At 36.0% G+C, this 18398-nt stretch overlaps 1 protein-coding gene across 1 annotated transcript; it reads right to left on the bottom strand.

Moving 5' to 3' along the window:
- Positions 1–5792: 5792 nt before the first annotated feature.
- On the bottom strand, positions 5793–17346 carry LOC127620713 (NFU1 iron-sulfur cluster scaffold homolog, mitochondrial-like). Its single transcript, XM_052093911.1, has 8 exons — positions 17287–17346; positions 16557–16654; positions 16340–16475; positions 14398–14464; positions 13513–13630; positions 11938–12001; positions 7587–7761; positions 5793–7344 (listed from the first exon to the last, which is right to left on the bottom strand). Exons 1-8 carry the CDS (start codon positions 17343–17345, stop codon positions 7300–7302), a joined length of 762 nt encoding a protein of 253 aa, XP_051949871.1. The 5' UTR covers position 17346; the 3' UTR covers positions 5793–7299.
- Positions 17347–18398: the final 1052 nt, after the last annotated feature.

Raw genomic sequence — 18398 nt, 5'->3', positions numbered from 1 at the left:
TTTAAGGGATTTGTTCATGAAATGGCACGCTGTTAAACACAATAGTACTATTTTGTTCTTAGAAATCCTATTTACTGTGTATTATCACATTGAGAATAAATGGGTTCATCCAAAAGCTGAAAAATGTTTCTATATGGAGATAGGATGAAAATAAGGTGGATTTCCAAATGCTCTGAGAATATTGCAGACAGACAGCACACTGGAGGTTAAGTCATTCACTAAACAGGGTGCAAGGGAGCATCCTACAGCTTTCCTATGCAGTCAAGAGCATTCACATCTTAACATCTGACCAAAAGTTCAGTTTCAGGCTGCAGATGATGTTTGGACCACGCAGCATGGTTGAACATGGCACAATGGTAATCAGTACTTAGATTCATATAATGTTACATTTTATTTGAACATGGTCAGAATTATTTATGCTAATTTCTGATTGGCAAAATGCTTCAGCACTGACTATCACTTGTTTGACTTGTTTGATTGTGCAAAGAGAGAACATTGAGAATGTGTTGCCAAAGTAGAAAAAAAACATTGTAACATTAAAGTACAATCCTAGTCAAAAATAAAGACATATTTTTTATGTACCAGAAAACATATTCAGCATTATAACAGGTAAGCAACTTCGGCAGACGAATAACAGATAAACATTCATCCAGACTGCAGCGATGCTGTCTTGACCTGTGTGAGTGTGACTGAACTGAACATCGTCGTTTTTCAAGCGTGAACACAAATCAGCCAGCACTTCTTTCCTGTGTTTACGGACATGACCTAATGACGCAAGGATGAATGACATAAGCCAACGATTTCACGCCAAATCCGACCCAACAGCTCAAAATACAAATAATTTTTTATAGTCTTATTTTGGCCAGATGACCGTCCTGCTCCCCTCCTTCCCACAAAGTGAGAAGATGTTTTAAGACATCGGACCACTACCTGGTTTGGCTAGTGTCTGTCTTAACATTGAACCTTAATTGTTTATTGTTCATGGGGTGTTTAGAGCAATGCCTTTTTACTACCCTGTTGGCTGGTTTTTGCCCTATCAGTAGCACTGCATTATGGTGTACGGCTCATAAGTGTCAGCTTCTGATGCACAGTTGAAGTAAACAACTTGAAATGTCTCGGTTAAGAGTGTAACCTTGGTTCCCTGAAAGGAGGAAACGAGACGCTGCCTTGCTGTGCCGCACTACTGACTGTTCACTGTTAAGGGGCCGAGAGATTGGCTTTCCTCCCTTCAGGTGGTAAATTCTGATGGTGTGCGACTGGGCTCCAGTTTATATGCCCACAATGACATAAGCATAGGGAGGAGCGCCAAGCGTCATCAGACAATCAAATGAGCATAATGGTATAGGGTTGCAAGGTCACTGTACTTAGGAGGAGCTCCCATAGCGTAACTTCAGACGCAGTGTCTCTTTCCCTTCTTTCAGGGAACCAAGGTTACACTCTTTACCAAGACGTTCATCACCACACCCATATTGTACATTTTGTGGGCCAGGAAACCAAGGTACATTGAAGCATCATTTTTTGATTCAGGATGCGATGCTAGAGGCAGTTCACAGTGTAGTTTAACTGTGGTATTTGTATTAACAATAGTGTTTTATCCAATTTTCATGAGAGTGCTAAATCCAGGTGTAATTTCCATGCCAGGGCAATGCACAACTGGGTGTGGGTGGGAGTGAATGATTTTCAAAGTATATATATAGCAGAAAAGATTTAGAAGTACTAAGTAGTAGTAAGTTTTAGCATGAACCTGAAAATATTAAATCAATTCTATTTTTGTAAAATCAATAATTGCAAGCAAAATTTCCTTTCATGTTCAGACAGGAATTATGATTTATTCACAATCAAAGAAAAGAAAATGAAAAATGTTCCCACCAAACAGATGTTCTCTAAAAAACATTGCAGCAATGAGGACTATGTCTGTTAAATTTTCTGGTGACTCATTCACCTTTTTTATTATCATGCACAGAAATGTATTATTTATTGTGCACATATCTTTTGCATGCAATTTTTTGTGTGTGCACAGGTTTTTTTCTTTCTCACATATTCTATTTTTTCTTAAGCTATTTGCTTCAGTTATTGTGCAGATAGAACATCGCGACAGTTGTCACAGCTTCCTTTAGAGGTTTTAGGAAGTATTCCTTGAATCTTCTTTTTGTCGTGTCAGGCCGCTGCCTGATCTCATCCTTTTGGGTTGGCTTGGAGACACTTCGTAGACTCACTTTCGGTGACTTTTTCACCTTCCCGACTTTATATTGCAAGTCCATCTCAATTAGTGGCTCAGTATCACTACTGAACTCCTCCCAAAAGGCTGACATCTGTGAAATGTAAAGAAAAGTGTAATGGGTAAAAACAGAATTAAGAATAATTTATTCCTATTAACAAAGATAATCTGGATTATAAATTCTCCGTAAAACAGTTTCTCTACTATTGCCGTCTTTTGGTCATTGTGCTCTTTCTATATATATATATATATATATGAATATGTTCAAACATATAAATATATTTAATATTAAAGCCCCCCTTTCTATTACATATTCAGAATCATTAAGTTGTAAAAGACCCTTGTGTGAGCTGCAGGTCAACAACATGATTGTATTTACCTTGCTCGCATCAACCCAATCCACTGGTAAACTGCTCAGTTTGTCAAAGCCAAAAGTACAAGTGCAAATGAAACTTCTGCAGTTTAGCTGGTTTCTATAGGCTCTGGTGGTATGATGTCATAGTAAAGTCTCTGTGATGGACTGTATGTCACAGTTATATTCACAAGATTCCAAAGTTGCCATGGTTCCATTTTCAATCTTCTCTAAATAGAACTCTTAAAATCTTATTGTTTTTATCAAGCGTATTCCCTTATATGTGAATATATTGGAAAATATAATTTGATATATTAAATTATACATTTTCATATATGGGAATATGGTGCTTGTATTTTTGAACCATGTATGGCTGTATATTGATAAAAAAAAATATATATATAGCAATAACAAGACAAAAACTGTACAATTGTTTTTTTTTTTTTTCATTTTTCTTTTATTAGTTAACGAATGGATTTACAGGCAGCATTAAATTTCTCAAAAATATATTCCCAATATGTCTACAAATGTCCCCATTTCTTGACAGATTCAGACAAATGAGGACATTCATGTAAATTCAGTGACAGATTTGTTTTCCACATATTATTTCAAACTGTTGGACAAAATCTACAACCATTTGATTTTTTTAAATTTTTCACTCATTAATATATATATATATATATATATATATATATATATATATATATATATATATATATATATAATTAATACATATGGATATATATTATAGAATATATTTCTCATACACATTCCCATATAAATGTGACTAAATGTACAACATATATGTTAAAATATATTTGAGCACACACTACCATTTTTCATCACATGCATACAGTATCTATATATTATGAAGTGAATTATTGAATATAAAATGACAGACGTTATACTAAATGATAAAATAAATTGTCAAATATTTCCCAATATATGAAAAGTGGCAAATCCTTATGTATTAATCAGTATATTTTAATAAATTATATATATTTAAATATATTATTCTATATAATTATGAATATACTGAAAATGATTTAATATATTGAGCCTTAATATATAAGTAAATATATTTTCTTTGCATGAGGGTTGCTTCATGATTTCCATTACACATAGAGTTTTTCATAAAGCGTGACATATGTAATCTATGCGTTAAAGAGGGTGTACACAAAAGGATGTTGAATGTTTGGAGGGGTATGCCACTGTAAAAATTTTGGGAACCACTGGTCTATGCTAAAGACTCATCTATTCAGCCAAGCATAGGCCTAATTTATCCACCAACTCATAGTTATGCTGCATTAGTCATGTCTGCCAGAACCGGAAACTCTTCTCATATTCTATGACTCAGCTTTAACCTTAAGTGAATGGGATCTACACTAATATTATTCTATTTGTTTATCTGTCTTATCTGCGGGATACATATATTGAGGTTACCAGAGCCTGTCATGTCCAGCTCTGGTTCAGCCCACCGCTATGTGTCTCTGAGTAATGATTACTAACTGCAGCCTGTGCCATCCTGACAGCAAGGGGCACTTCGATAATCTGTGTCTGCATCACTTCAATCTATTATGATGGACTTCAGAACTGCTGCCAACTCCAACCATACAGCATGAGATACTTCACTGGCCCCTGCCTGCATCCCGGATTTAGGATGGACTTCACTGGGAATAAACTCCCAGAAGCTTCCAGACAGACTATGAGGCACACCTCCCTAACCTCTGCTTGCAAAATTTTGGTCATAGGATGGAATGCACTCTCTTCAAATGGAATCCAAAGACAATAAATGAATGCCAGCAAAAGCCTTCATCAGCCAAATAAAAAGGGACGCTGGATCTATGTGCACCTCCACATTTGGGATGGACTTCAAAGACACTAAATCATTCATATTCAAATTCTATCAATATCCTTTAGTTTTAAGCATTGCTCACCAACATCTACTCAGTTTCCTCAAATAATACATGACTTGTTTTACACATAGCTTACTAATATTGGCATTATATTCATTCCCAGCTGAGCCTGTTTCTCCCCATGTTTATTGTTTTCCTCCATTAACTAACATCTTATGGAGTTTTTGGTTCCTTTGGTCACCTTTGGCTTGCTCACTGGGGGCCTAAAGACAAATAATTTAAAAATATATGATTTTCAAACTGCTCAATGAGGACATTACAGACATTACAGCATACTTTTCTGTAAAGGTGCTTTAATGTGTTTTGTGAAAAGCGCTAAATAAATAAAAAAATATGATGACTTGAAAAAGGTTTTCAATATTTTGAGAACACAACAATTGTTATGTCTAGACTGTGAGCAAAAAGTTTTGACAAAACAAGTATTTGCATGCCTCCATGAGCTTCTGTACTACAGTTAAAGACTAAAGCTTTATTTTTAGGTACAATAGTTTTCCATTTGATAAAAAACATATTATAAAACAATTAAATTGTTTTAATAATTAATAAATAATAATTTCTACTTAATTAAAATATTAAATAAAACATTAATATTTAGTGATGTTACTGCAATATAAATTGCTACACCGAAATAACTGTTATGAAAAACACACTCCATTTTAACCTTATTCTACAGGTTAAATGTCATCTGTGGAGAGAAGAGAGCAAAACCAAAAATACTTTTTTGAGAAAAATTTTGAAGTGAGATTTTGAATTCTCAGGTCCCTGTTATGCCACTTATTATATATTGTTACTCAAAATGTCTTTGAAAATATTGACGATTAATCCTGCTATGGTATTGAAAAATGGCACTTCCATTTGGTATTCGTGGTCATTTTTGACCGGAAGGTTCAGATGTGTAATCCATTTTTTGAAGATGATAATGATACCATTTCTTCTTCCCTGAAGTGAAAACAATAAGATTATGCATTTCTTTTGGGATTTTATGGTATTTTGATTTTACTAACATTATTATTTTAACATTATTTAACATTAAAACTTTGAATATTAATTTACAGAAATAAAAAATACAATTAAAATTCAGAACCTACAATTCTATAAGTTGAAACATGAAGAAAATACGAGAATGTGACAAATTGGAGGCCATCTGGTGAACAAAATATAAATATTTGTTGTAACCTAAATGTATATTTTATCACAATATTTGCATTTGGATATATATTTAGGCATTATCAAACTATAATTTGTGAAAAAGTGTCAGTTTTTCAATTTTTTTCATTATGCTTGCAATCAAACCTGACCATGGTGTTACAAAGACACAGAATAAGCATTGTACAACCAATAATTTATTTCAAACATAACAATTTAATATACAAAGTAAATGCATAATAATGTCAAGAAAATGTACTGAACATTTTTTTTTTTTTTCAGAAAATTAAATTAGAGTATAAAACGGAAGAATCAGAGTAAACATTTTGCAATTTCAAACTTTATTTTTGCAAAAGTGTGTGTGTGTGTCAGACTGCTGTCATCCACTGGAAAACAACAGATGACTTTATCTATATGTTATTTTATATAGGTTATAGTCTCACCAGTTAATTTGTGTGTGTTGCCCTGAGAATGTTTAAGAGTCTTACCCTGTAGTTTTGGTCAGTTTTTTTTCCGGCATTGTGTCTGATTTATTGAATTTGACAGATGAAAAGAAAAAAAGAATGCTGTTTTTTGGTCTTTTCCATTCATTTTCAATATTCGGTCAATTTTGCCCGCAAATACCAAGTGGGTTTTTACGAACACTTAGACTTATCGAATCAAGTCCAATTCGTTTTTTTTGTATGTTCAGATGGCACATGGAGGAAAAGTCACCAAGTCTTGTACTGCTTAGATAAAGGAAACAATTTTTATTAAATGAGAAAAATATCTTTCGGTCAAAAATTAATGAATACCATAGTAGAGTTTAGTGACACTACAATCAATGTTAACATAGTTTTTGCTGATTCATTCTATTACCCTTAATTAAGTGTCAGCTAATGGTAATTTCAAAATATTGTAAAACTTTTGTATAACCTTTCATGAATTGTGTAATAAGATTACGAGTGATAATATGGTGTGTTTAATGTATAATTATTATAATTAATATATGATAGAAATCTCACTGAAATTGAAGAATGACCTAAAATACAATCAGGATTTATACAATAAAAGAAGAAATACAAACAATACAAAACAAAATATAATCCTGGCAGTATTTGTGCGTTTTGTTTAATTGCAATTATACCGTGCAAAAACTATTATAACAAACACAACCAAATATTTTCTCTACAACTTCAAGCATTTTGGTAAGTGTGTACATTTCTTCTCCTGAGAATCCATTAATCATGAAACAAGTAGATTCCCATAACAATATTTATCTGTCAGGGAAAAGCCTATTGTATTTCATTTATTCACATATACAGATTAGTCTCCTATTTGTTTTGAGAGCCTTAAATGTTGCACTGAGTGACAAAACTAATACCAATATTTAAAATATTATGTTAAAAAAAAAAAAAACCTGTCACAGCCCAGACCAATCATTGCTGATCCAAAACTGTTGGGCAAAAAAAACATTTTGCTGCATGCTTGGAGCCATAATATTAATGTAGCTAAATATTGTTAAAAGACCACAAGGACACACAGATTTCCTTACAGCTGTGTGACTGAGCAGCCTCTACCAAACTCAAGTCACCTTCTACATGACTGGACAGTGAAGGGAGAGGAGGCTGTTGGGTAATGAAGTAAGAATGAATGTAGTCCACAGCCCTGACACATCCTAGCTGAACTCATGCCTGGACTTCCTTTTCTACATCCACATCCTTATCCTTCACCTAAAGGATTAAAGAGACAGGAGATTGGCTGAGAAACACTGTATAACATCACATATTAAAATGTTATTAAGATATTTATTTACTGTTCATACATTGTGCAGTATGCAAATGTTATTGATTTTAGAGAATTGTTGTAAATTTGGTGAGGATAGACCTTGGGTCATCTTTCATCTCTAGTGTGGGCCCCGTGTAACACCAGCGTGCAGGGCCTCAAAAACTTGCGTTACACCACTCTGTCTCACCTGCTCAACTCCTTCCACCTCGGGAACATAGAACTGCAGCATGTTCTGAATGCCGCTCTTCAGTGTGATGATGGAGCTGGGACAGCTAGTGCAGGAACCCTGGAGCTTCAGCTTCACAATACCATCCTCGAAACCCTGATACAGCACATCACCACCATCCTCCTGGACTGTGGGCCTGACAGATGAGAGGAAAATACAGGAAAGTTGCAGCTCTTCTTAAGTCAAATCATGTTCCAAAACCCACTGAGCTGCATATGTAGGCCCTCTTTATCATTTACTCACCCTCATGTCACATTGTTCCAAACTTATATGACTTTAATAGTTACACTGATAATCTTCCCTTACAGTGAGCTGTTAACCACTGTAACCAAATCTAAGAATCGGATCAGTCCGATTTACAAATAAATCATTCAGACTGGTGTTGTGAACAGGATCATCCGAATCGTTGAAAAGATCCAACTCATTCACAAATCGGACATTAACCCTTAAAGCTTGGAAGGTGTTTTTAAAGATTTCCTGTTTCAGTGGCATGCCCAAAATTAAAGGCTTATAATGCTGCAAAAAACCCAAAGAGGGTCAATTGTTTGGTACCATTTTAAAGAAAACTTATGATATAGATGATATAGACTCTATGCCTAAGAAACAGGGTGTGAATAAGGTGGATCCAAAAAACGACTTTTGTTTGGTTCCAATCATGTCACCTGTAACGGAGCACAAATTTGTGTTGATAGGACAAAGCAATCGTTAAAAGTATTACAACAATTATTTATCCAAGTATCTCAAAGCCTCTCCAAAAAAAATAAGAACTAATTAAACTATAAAAGGTATGCTCTTTCTCCAAAGCATGCAGGCATGAGTATCAAGTACCGGTAGTGCTGCCTGTCAATTTAAATTTTCAAATCGCGATCAGTCGCATGATTTTTTGTAGTTAATCACAGATTTTGAAAGTGCCGAAATCTGAAAATCTTTCAAAATGCATTTATTTCCCTCTTAGGAAAGAAAACAATATGTAACAATATAATGCTTTATTAACATTTTCAAAACAAAGCCTTCGACAGTATAAAGACAGAAATGCACTAAAATAGCACTAATTCAAGAAACATTAAACTTTTCCCTAAGTGGGTCTAAGTGGGAGTTTGACTATTTGTAAATTAGAGTGAATGATCTTCTCTGCCCATATTTGGATGACTTCCACCTCTGGTTGCAGCGATCTGAATCCTAATATGATTGGTTTGGCATTCCATTCCAATGAAGTCATCTATCCAGGCAAGCTAACGTGTTTTTAGCCAGATAGCACATTATGTGCTGTGTGTATATTGTGCTTTATGTGGATTATCTAATGATCTATGCAACCGATTATGTTGTGTTTGGGCTCGTTTTAATAGGATTCCCCTCCTCCAAGTAATGTTAAGTGATATTTTATGTTCCGTTTATTTTTATTTTTATTTAGCAAAAACGCAGCTTATAAGCAACACCTGTTTTCCTGTAACATGTATGTCAAAGACAAATACTTAGCTACTACTCGCTATATTTTTGTCTGTGAGTAAAAGGCTGATTGCATTGCACTCTTTGAGAGCTGTCCAATGTCAAATGACACATAAGTATTTGATCAGTTTGATGTTTTTACAGATTACAAAAATATGTGCAGTGCAAAATTATTAATCGGTCCGTGTATCATCCGATCATTCGATTATTCCATTTAATCTGGCAAACCAAAAACGAGGTTAAAGGGTTAATAGTTTTCTCATGACCTCTCCTGAATGTGCCAAGAAGAGCTTGGGTGGGTGTCAAGATATTCAGTAAATAACTTAATTTCTGTATGTTTCTGACACAGTGCTACTGTATGGCTTCAGAAGACTTGGAATGTTGTGCAGCAGAGTCGTATGGACCACTTTTATGATTCTTTTAAGGTGATTTTGTCTTTTTGGACAAATTCTTCATATATTTCTCATTTTATGTTCCCTGAAAGAAAGTAATTTAAATTTGGAACAACATGAGGGTAACATGATAGTGACATAAATTAGGGATATGCTGTCTAATTTCACTGAAGTCGACTAGTCTACAAAGAAGCCAACCTTCAAAAAACTGTAAAAAAAAAGATTTTGTTTTTGCGACCCATTTAAAATATTTTATCTATTCCAAATCCGAAGCTAAATTATTCTGAAAAGGGGCATTTATCTGCGACGGGCTTGCCTTGATCATTGTACATTAAATATAAAACATGACACACATTCACTGAATCAACATTAATGAATATTTAACAGGTATATTTATTGAAAACAATTGAATGAATAGTGCAGGACCAATAGAGCAACCCAGCCTGTTCTAAACGGAATTCACCTCGTAAAAGTTACTTAACATATTAAGACAGTCAGGACATTGTTGAAAATAATGAACAGGTAGGCTAAGCCAAATCTATGAGATAAAAAAATTGCGCTGAAATGTTGCATGTTGTAACAGTATAGAGATGGGCAAGGAGGAGACGGGAACCAGACAAATCATCAAAGTAATATTTTAATGAAAACTTAAAGACATAAACAAACACAGCACCTGCGTGTTGCACTATCCCTCCCGAACTGCCGCATCTGGCTCGGCCTTATCTCGGCCCTCTCCTAGGCTGATTAGCCCAGTTAGGGGCCGGCCGTACGCATTCATGGCCTGGCCCCGCCCTCCTCCTCGTCACACACATATTTCATAATGTGCAGTCGTGCATTAGCAATTGCTATAATATGACAGCTGTTCGGTTAAGAACGTTAACCAATAACAGTTACGATATAAAACAAACAAACAAAAAAAACTTTAGTCATAGGATAGAAAGCAGTCGGCACCTCGTTTTCTAGGCTACTTACATTTATACTAAGCATATATTTTTAGATGAACAAAATGAACACGTCGACACAGTCCGGTGAAAGACGGTACTTGACTCACCTGAGGAGGCTATCTTGCACTTGAAAAAGCCTGCACAGCAGAAAGATAATGTACAACCAGGCACAGATTTAAAGAAGACTAAATTGTGAAAAGATCCATAGGGACTTTCAAACGCACCACCACCACCGAACTATGCAGAGTTTGCTTGTCTAGCGAGAGGACATTTTCCGTCGTGTCGTGATTGAGAGAGGTAAGAAGCACGCGCAGCCTGAAATAAAACTTTGTATCTGCACCAGATATCCTCTTTTTAAAATAATATTTGTATTTGGAGTAGGCAGCGAGGGAGCTGACTAGGTTTCGGAACAGAGCCCAAAACATGGCCACGTTGAATTTAACATCTAGGGCTGTCAATTTAACGCAATACGTGTAACTTTGTGTTTTTACGGGCCGTGTCAGTAGCAGGCAGTCGGTGTGCAGACACAGAATGAGAGCCGCTCACACAGGACGCATTCTTGGCAGCTGGATAGAATGCAGGGATCTCTAGACATGAATTTTAAAGTTTCAACTACTTTTAACTTGACAGAGCATCCAAAAAATGCAGCATTTATGATGTAAAAACAGTGTCTGACGCACATATAAATATATAGACTGACAATTAAAATTAGCGCAGACGAAACGCAAGAACATATCTAGCGAGAACAGGACAGATTAACCAATTTAATTGCAAATATGGATTACTGTCAAAGATATGGGAATAAAACAAACAATATATTGACTTTTAAAGCCACTTTTCGTGTTGACTAATCAATCTGCCACAATAATGCAACATATTTCAATCAGAATCTATTTATTATATCTGAAAATATTTATTATAAATACTGTATATTATATTCATACTTTTTTGAATTATTATGCTGATTAATTATATTGGATTATCTTCATTTGGGGGCCTTTCTCAGCAAATATTGATATATAGCATTTATTGCGATTAGTTCAATTAATTAATCTGTATGTCGGAGTTTGATTTACAATTGAAATCGATTAACAGCCCAAATAATAACATAATGTGGCATGGGGGGCGTGGTCGTGTGTCGGTCTGCGGGAGAGAGAGCGGTAAGGTTTGTCACCTGGTTTGTAATTACCTCTAACACCTGTGTCTTATTATAGTGATACGGAGAGAGACATTTAAGGAACGCCAAGTGTCGAGAGAGAGAGAGAGAGAGAGAGCGAGAGAGAGAGAGAGAGAGAGTTTCCAGAAAGCACGACAGACGGGAGAGTGCGTCTCTAGAGTGCTCAAATAGATATATATATATATACACCTTTGTGAGAGGTTTAATTGTTATCGACGGTCACCGTCGATTCTGTGTGTGAGAAAAGCACAATTAATAAAAGGTCTGATCTTGAACCTGCCTCGTTGTCTCCTGACTCCTCCATCGCTCCAATCAAACCAGTTCACACATAAGTATTGAGATTTGTGTCGTACCTTATGCGTGTGTCCAATAATTCCTTAATCATGGCAACCACCTCGTCATCATCCTCCGAAGGAGCTGCAGAATTTTTACATATACAAGATGTTAAACAAGCTTGTGTTAAAGGATTAGTTCACCCAAAAATTAAGATCCAGTCATTGTTTACTCACTCCTGTGTTGTTATAACCCTATATGACTTTTTTCTTTTCTTGTCACAAAGGGAGAAATTGTGCTCAGTGATGTCATACAATGGCAGCTTATGGTGACCACCTCTTCATGCTTCAAAAGAACACATAAGTATAATTCAGAAGTCATCTAATACATTATTCCAAGAGACTCATGATTGTTATGAAAGCATACAATAATGTTTGGTGAGAAACGAAACGAAATCTACCATATTATTTAGTGAAAATGTTCACTGACAGTTGATCTCCTGAGCGGGTTCATGATAGGGCAGGAGAACAACAGTTCACACAGCCCCCTCGTAACATTGGAGCATTAAAGCTAAAACATTTCCTCTACAGCGATAGTAACAACATAACCCAACAAAGATGCACACAAAACAGAGAACAGAATTTACGATACATGTCTGAAGAGTTTGTAGTTGAACAATTAATGCATTTCTATGCCCAGCCTTATTTTCTTTTTTTTTGGACCAGTGCTAGTTCACAGTGGACAGAGTTACCCACGCAAATCGAAAATTAGGTTAGGACATGGTTTGACTGTGGTCTGTAGCCTCCTCTGTGTTTCTGTTTGATTTCAGAGCACTCCATTTAAAAAACAAATAAGGCTGGGCATAGAAGTGCATCAATTCTTCTACTACAAACTCTTTAGACATGTTCAGAAAGTTCTGTTCTCTGTTTTGTGCAGCTGTGTTGTGTTCTTTAGTCGCATTCGCTGTGGAGGACCGGTTTTTAGATAAACAAGTTTTCGCTTGAATACCCCAAATGTCACGAGGGGGCTGCGTGTTGCTCTCGTAACCTATCATGAACACACACAGGAGATCAATGATCAGTGAACATTTTCACTATATAATACATTAGATTTCAGTTTGTTTCTCACCAAACCTTATCGTATGCTTTCATAACGGGGGGCAGTGGTGGCTCAGTGGTTGAGGCTCAGGGTTACTGACCAGAAGGTCGGGGGTTCAAGCCCCAGCACCACCAAGATGCCACTGTTGGGCCCTTGAGCAAGGCACTTAACTCCAGGTTGCTCCGGGGGGATTGTCCCTGTAATAAGTGCACTGTAAGTCGCTTTGGATAAAAGCGTCTGCCAAATGCATAAATGTAAATAAATGTAAAATAACAATCATGAGTGTCATGGAATAATTTATTAGACTTCTGAATTATACTTTTTGTCCTTTTGAAGCATGAAGAGGTGGTCACCATAAACTGCCATTGTATGACATCACTGAGCACAACCTTTTTTTTTAACAATTTCTCCACTTGTGTTAAGAAAAATAAAGCAATTAATTTAGGGGTATAACAACACAGGGGTTAGAAAACAGTGATTGAATCTTCATTTTTGGGAGAACTAATCCTTTAAAGGATGATTTCAAAACAAGAATGAGAGAGAAAATAATGTTTAACCCGTGTCTGCACGTGGAGCATCTGCCTCATTGACAACAGGGAGCCCAGAGGTGAAGAAGTCCATAATGGTGGCAAAGACGTCTGGTTTGATCACCTTCCACTCCGTGTCTCCATTAGCCTAAATTAATAGGGGAGACTGGGGTAAGCTGTGTCACATTTTACTTAAGCTATCCTCTAGGCAAGGAAAAATATGCTGCATCCAATTATATTTCAGGATGTCTGCTTTCAACTGAAACTAGGGCCATAGAAATACTTATCATCAAGTACTTAATACTTAATGAAAAGTTTTCAAAAGACCCCTAAGTTTATTTAGGAGTAAGCTATTTCAGGATTTACATTCAAATAAATATTTGAACCCACATGAGTTAAGAAAAATCCCTAATGCACAATTCACTAATGCTCAATCACATTCCAAAGTGTTATTTTGCTGCACATTATTTGCATTTTCAAAAACAAGCCAGGAAAAAAAAATATTCAATATATTTGAATGTAGTAAAACACAACATTTAGTTATAAAACCAGACTTTGTAATAGTATTACCTGCATTTGGAGGCAAAGCTTACAATCACTATACTGTAAGTTGGGCAACTGGCACATTTTATCCCAAAGCATCTGACTCATTTTATAATTCATGACTCAAGTATTATCATTCTTTGCCAATTCACTTACACAGTGTTATTATACATTGGCAATTTACCAACATGTATGATACAGATTTGTATACAAATTCATGTTGCCACCATGTGAAACAATTATGCACAGTTTGCCAGATTAAAGAGTGGCACAGTAATACTGAAACATTTCCACATCACTCTCCCACTAATGGTTACAAAATACATAAATAAATCACACAGTTATAAACACAGTGATTTTTTGTATTTTTACCTTGGTAATGGTTATGAAGTCAGGGCCCAGGAAAACACTCTTAACTCCATCAATTCTGAACAAATGCCTGAAGAATAGAAAAAGTATCACTCACACTTAACATTCTGCAATGAACTTCTGTCATTAAACTTCACGGTACAATCACATAAAAGGGATTCTGGATTTTAAAATGTTTTTTTGAATACCACACATAAAATGTCCCTGCTACCTGCGGTCAACAGGGCTGAGAAACAAAATTCAAAATTTTCACTGAAATGTGATTTTTTTTTAATCAAGATTGTCTCCTACGTACACTAGAGGATGCAACAAATCAATATAAACCACTCAGCGGTGTTGTAGCGATTTTTTTTACTGCAAAGAAAATTTGCTTGTTATAAATGTGTGTAAAAGGATAAGGTCAAGCAATTTCGCCAGCTCATATTCTAAAATATTAAGTAAAAAATTTAAAAGACAAAATTAGCGCTTCATGTAGAATAGACAGTTATATGTTATCTTGGTGTTGCACAGTAGCCTATACCGGTGCCATAATACTACCACAAACTCAAGCTTCATAATACTGGTGGTACCACAGTGTTTTAATTAAATACAGTTGTATGTACGTACCGAAAGTTCATGCAGTGAGACGCTGATAAGAGAGCAAGGCATAGTCATGACACAACCGCCAAAGACTTCCTCCTATGGGGGCCGTTCACTCCGAACGCGTCCATCTTTTTTTTATCTAAGCATGCACTAGACGGATGTCTTTGACCGTTGCATCATATTTATTCAGCGTCTCATGCAGTAACAATGCAATTTATTAGATGCTGTGTTAATTTAAAGGTAAATTCAACTTTTAAAATGCATCTCGAGAAACCCGCGTTTTTTTTTTATTCGCTGCACTGCATCTGTTTTTGCTCCGAGAACGTAAGCTGTCATCAGTGCTTGTCACACTTCCAAAATAAGAATGTGCATTTTTATCTTAAATAAATAATTAACGAATAATTACATTTTTTATTTTAATTTGACAGCCTTACAGGCAACACTCAAATTGGTGTCTTAAGAAACCACACTTGATTCTGTGAGAACTCTAGGATCTATAAACAACAAAAAGGAATCGGAGTGCAGCGTGTTAGCTAATCAAAAACTAAACTAAATAAAAACTGGGAGGTGGCTCTCTGCTAACCTCAACCAATGGCGTGTTTGAGGTGGGACTATTCAGGCAGAGCTGTTTGAGTGCCAGTATGCAATAGAAAAGCGCACAAGTAATCGATTAATTGAGTACTCGTTGTGCACCAGCTAGTGGACCATTAAATACACCATTCGAATATAGCAAATTGACTTTCCTTTACACATTTGACATTTAAATGCATATTGTTCATTTTTCCCCAAAAGCATCGTATGCTGAAGTTAGCTTATTTTTAAACCGTTCTTAGTAACTTCTGTAAATAAAACTAAATTTACATTTGTCATACATCATGTCATAATTGTTATTTTTAACTTACAAGTAATCAATTAATCATATTTTTGTGGGTTAGTATACTAGACTACAACATTACTCAATAATGCCCATCCCAACTAAGCAACTACCTAGACAACCCTAGCAACTACATAGCAACATGATGAAACCTCCTAGCAACCACATAGCAACCAACCAACAACACTCTAGCATTTTACACACAGACCACTCATAATTTCTTCAGAAAATATAAATATCTAGTTATTTTTGCAATTCTGGTGGCACTTGTGATGCAGGAAATGCTAACAGCAGCTTTAAACTGTTTAAATTTAAACTTATTTTTGCTTTCTCAATAGTAGAGAGAACTACTTCAACTTATTTTACATTAAAGGTAATAGCCTATTACGTCATCTTCAATTCACAATGTGCTTTGCCAATACATTTTTTTAACATAAACAATTAAAAGATAAAAAAAGTGTTTAATCTGGGTGTAAACAAAGACTCTACCTTGCCAAAGGTGAACAATAAGCATCTCTGGGTCCAGCAAAGTCCATGGTCCCCGATTCCAACACTATGCGACCAGGGAGAAACTTCAGACTATTTGGGTTTGGAGTGTCTTGAGTCTGAATAAACATGCTTCTGACTTGATGAGATGAGAGATGGGAAAGACATTATGAGAATATTAAACACTTTAACATGAAGCTGGTTTGATTGTAATACTTACTAAACATAGTGGTTGCTTGCTGTGGCAAAGCAGTCCTGCCGACTGAGTTAAGGGGAGGTCTGCTGAGCCCTGTTCCATGATAACTGCATACAGGATGCCTTTGAGCACAACAAATAATCAAATTAATAAAATAAGTATTGAAATTCATCTGCAAATGTACAGGTTTACACAATGGCCAATTTTCTTGATAGGTCTTAGTCTTACAGAGGATAAATCAGTATCAAAATCACATAGACTGATATACATCAACAATTACCATGATTATTGTTACTACACTGCGGTAACTTGGTATTACCCAGAAATGTCTTGGAAAGTGACAAATCTAAAATATGTCAGAAAGGTTCTAACACTATTTAAATTAGACCCTGTATTAATTTATTATGATTTTACAAACGTAACTATAACAGCAATGTTATTATGGTGGAAATTTGGAAACTATAGTTACCATCGTTAATTGTTGTGGGAATACTTTTACAGTAACTGGCTTTTGCAGCGACTATGCTAAATGACAGTCTAGGAAATTAAAACCATATTTTCAAAAGTGTAGAACATAGTAGTGATGATGTTTTATGTACGCAGATGCAGGACCTTGTCAGTGACACTGTAAAGTGTTTCAAAACTCTTAAAAAGTGCAAGGCAGGGCGTCACCCCACTCTAATAAAAATGTAATATAATACTTCTAGTTCCCAAATAATTCAAAAATAAGCGGTATCATACAGTGACGACTTACGACTTTGTTAAAAGAGCCGCTAAAGTCCTTCCAACCCCAGCACTCCTGTAGGCGGCCATACTTGTGAGGGCACGTATGTGACGTCACATCCTAAATTTAATGCGGGGCGGAAATTGTAAAATTTTCGTTGGCATTCAAAACAACAAACAGAATCCATTTTTTTTTTTTATCTTTATCTGATAAAAAAGTGCATTGTACTTGTTTTGTTGTTTACAATTTTGTGTTCAATGCTTAATAATTTTATTAAAAATAAAACAATCCAGGAAAATATATTCTTAGTTTAGAATTTAAATAGACAAAAAAATTTACATATATAATTGACCTTGATCGCATTTATAATTTCGATCACCAAAATAAAAACAGAAACCAGTTAAATATATTCATAATTTTGAATTTAAAGAGACAAAACAAGACCAAAAATACAGATAACCCTAATTGAATTCATCATTTCGACCATAGAAACCTGCAGCTTCAAAGACCACAACAGTGGATTAGATGTATAAACCGTGACAAAATAAATATTATTTTAGTGTAATCGTCTCGGTTACTGATGTAACCTCCGATCCCTGATGGAGGGAACGAAACGTTGTGTCGATGAGTTGACACTAGGCGTCGCTTCTTGGGAGCCCAGACATCTCTGATCTTGAGAAAAGGCCAATGAAAATTGGTGTGTGGAATTTGTATGCCACACGGGGTTGCCTAGGGGGCAACCAGCACATGTGGAGCACTTACCTCAGTACGGGGGCCTGGGTGACGCCCGTACTGGGGCGGCGGCGAGCCTCTCCAAAGATTCGTCGGCCGCTAGGCTAGGGAGGAAGAACGTCCAGGGTTCACACTTCTTGCGAACGCAACTGGTGAAAGAGTGCACGTCTTCGCCTCAAAGGAAGGGAAAGGCCCTATGCACAAGCGATACACCACGGCCAGCTGATCCGAAGGTCCTTCCTCAGGGGAATTTGCCAGGGGGGGGCTGTCGCGAGGTGCATAAGGTCCGAGATCCAAATCCGGGAGGGCCAATAAGGGGCCACTAAGAGGATCTGCTCCTCGTCCTCCCTGATCTTGCACAACGCCTGTGCAAGTAGGCTCACTGGGGGGAACGCATACTTGTGCAACTG

The sequence above is a fragment of the Xyrauchen texanus genome, chromosome 27 (genome assembly GCF_025860055.1).
Source record: "Xyrauchen texanus isolate HMW12.3.18 chromosome 27, RBS_HiC_50CHRs, whole genome shotgun sequence".
NCBI lineage: Eukaryota > Metazoa > Chordata > Actinopteri > Cypriniformes > Catostomidae > Xyrauchen > Xyrauchen texanus.
This window is presented reverse-complemented; position numbering and strand designations above follow the sequence as displayed.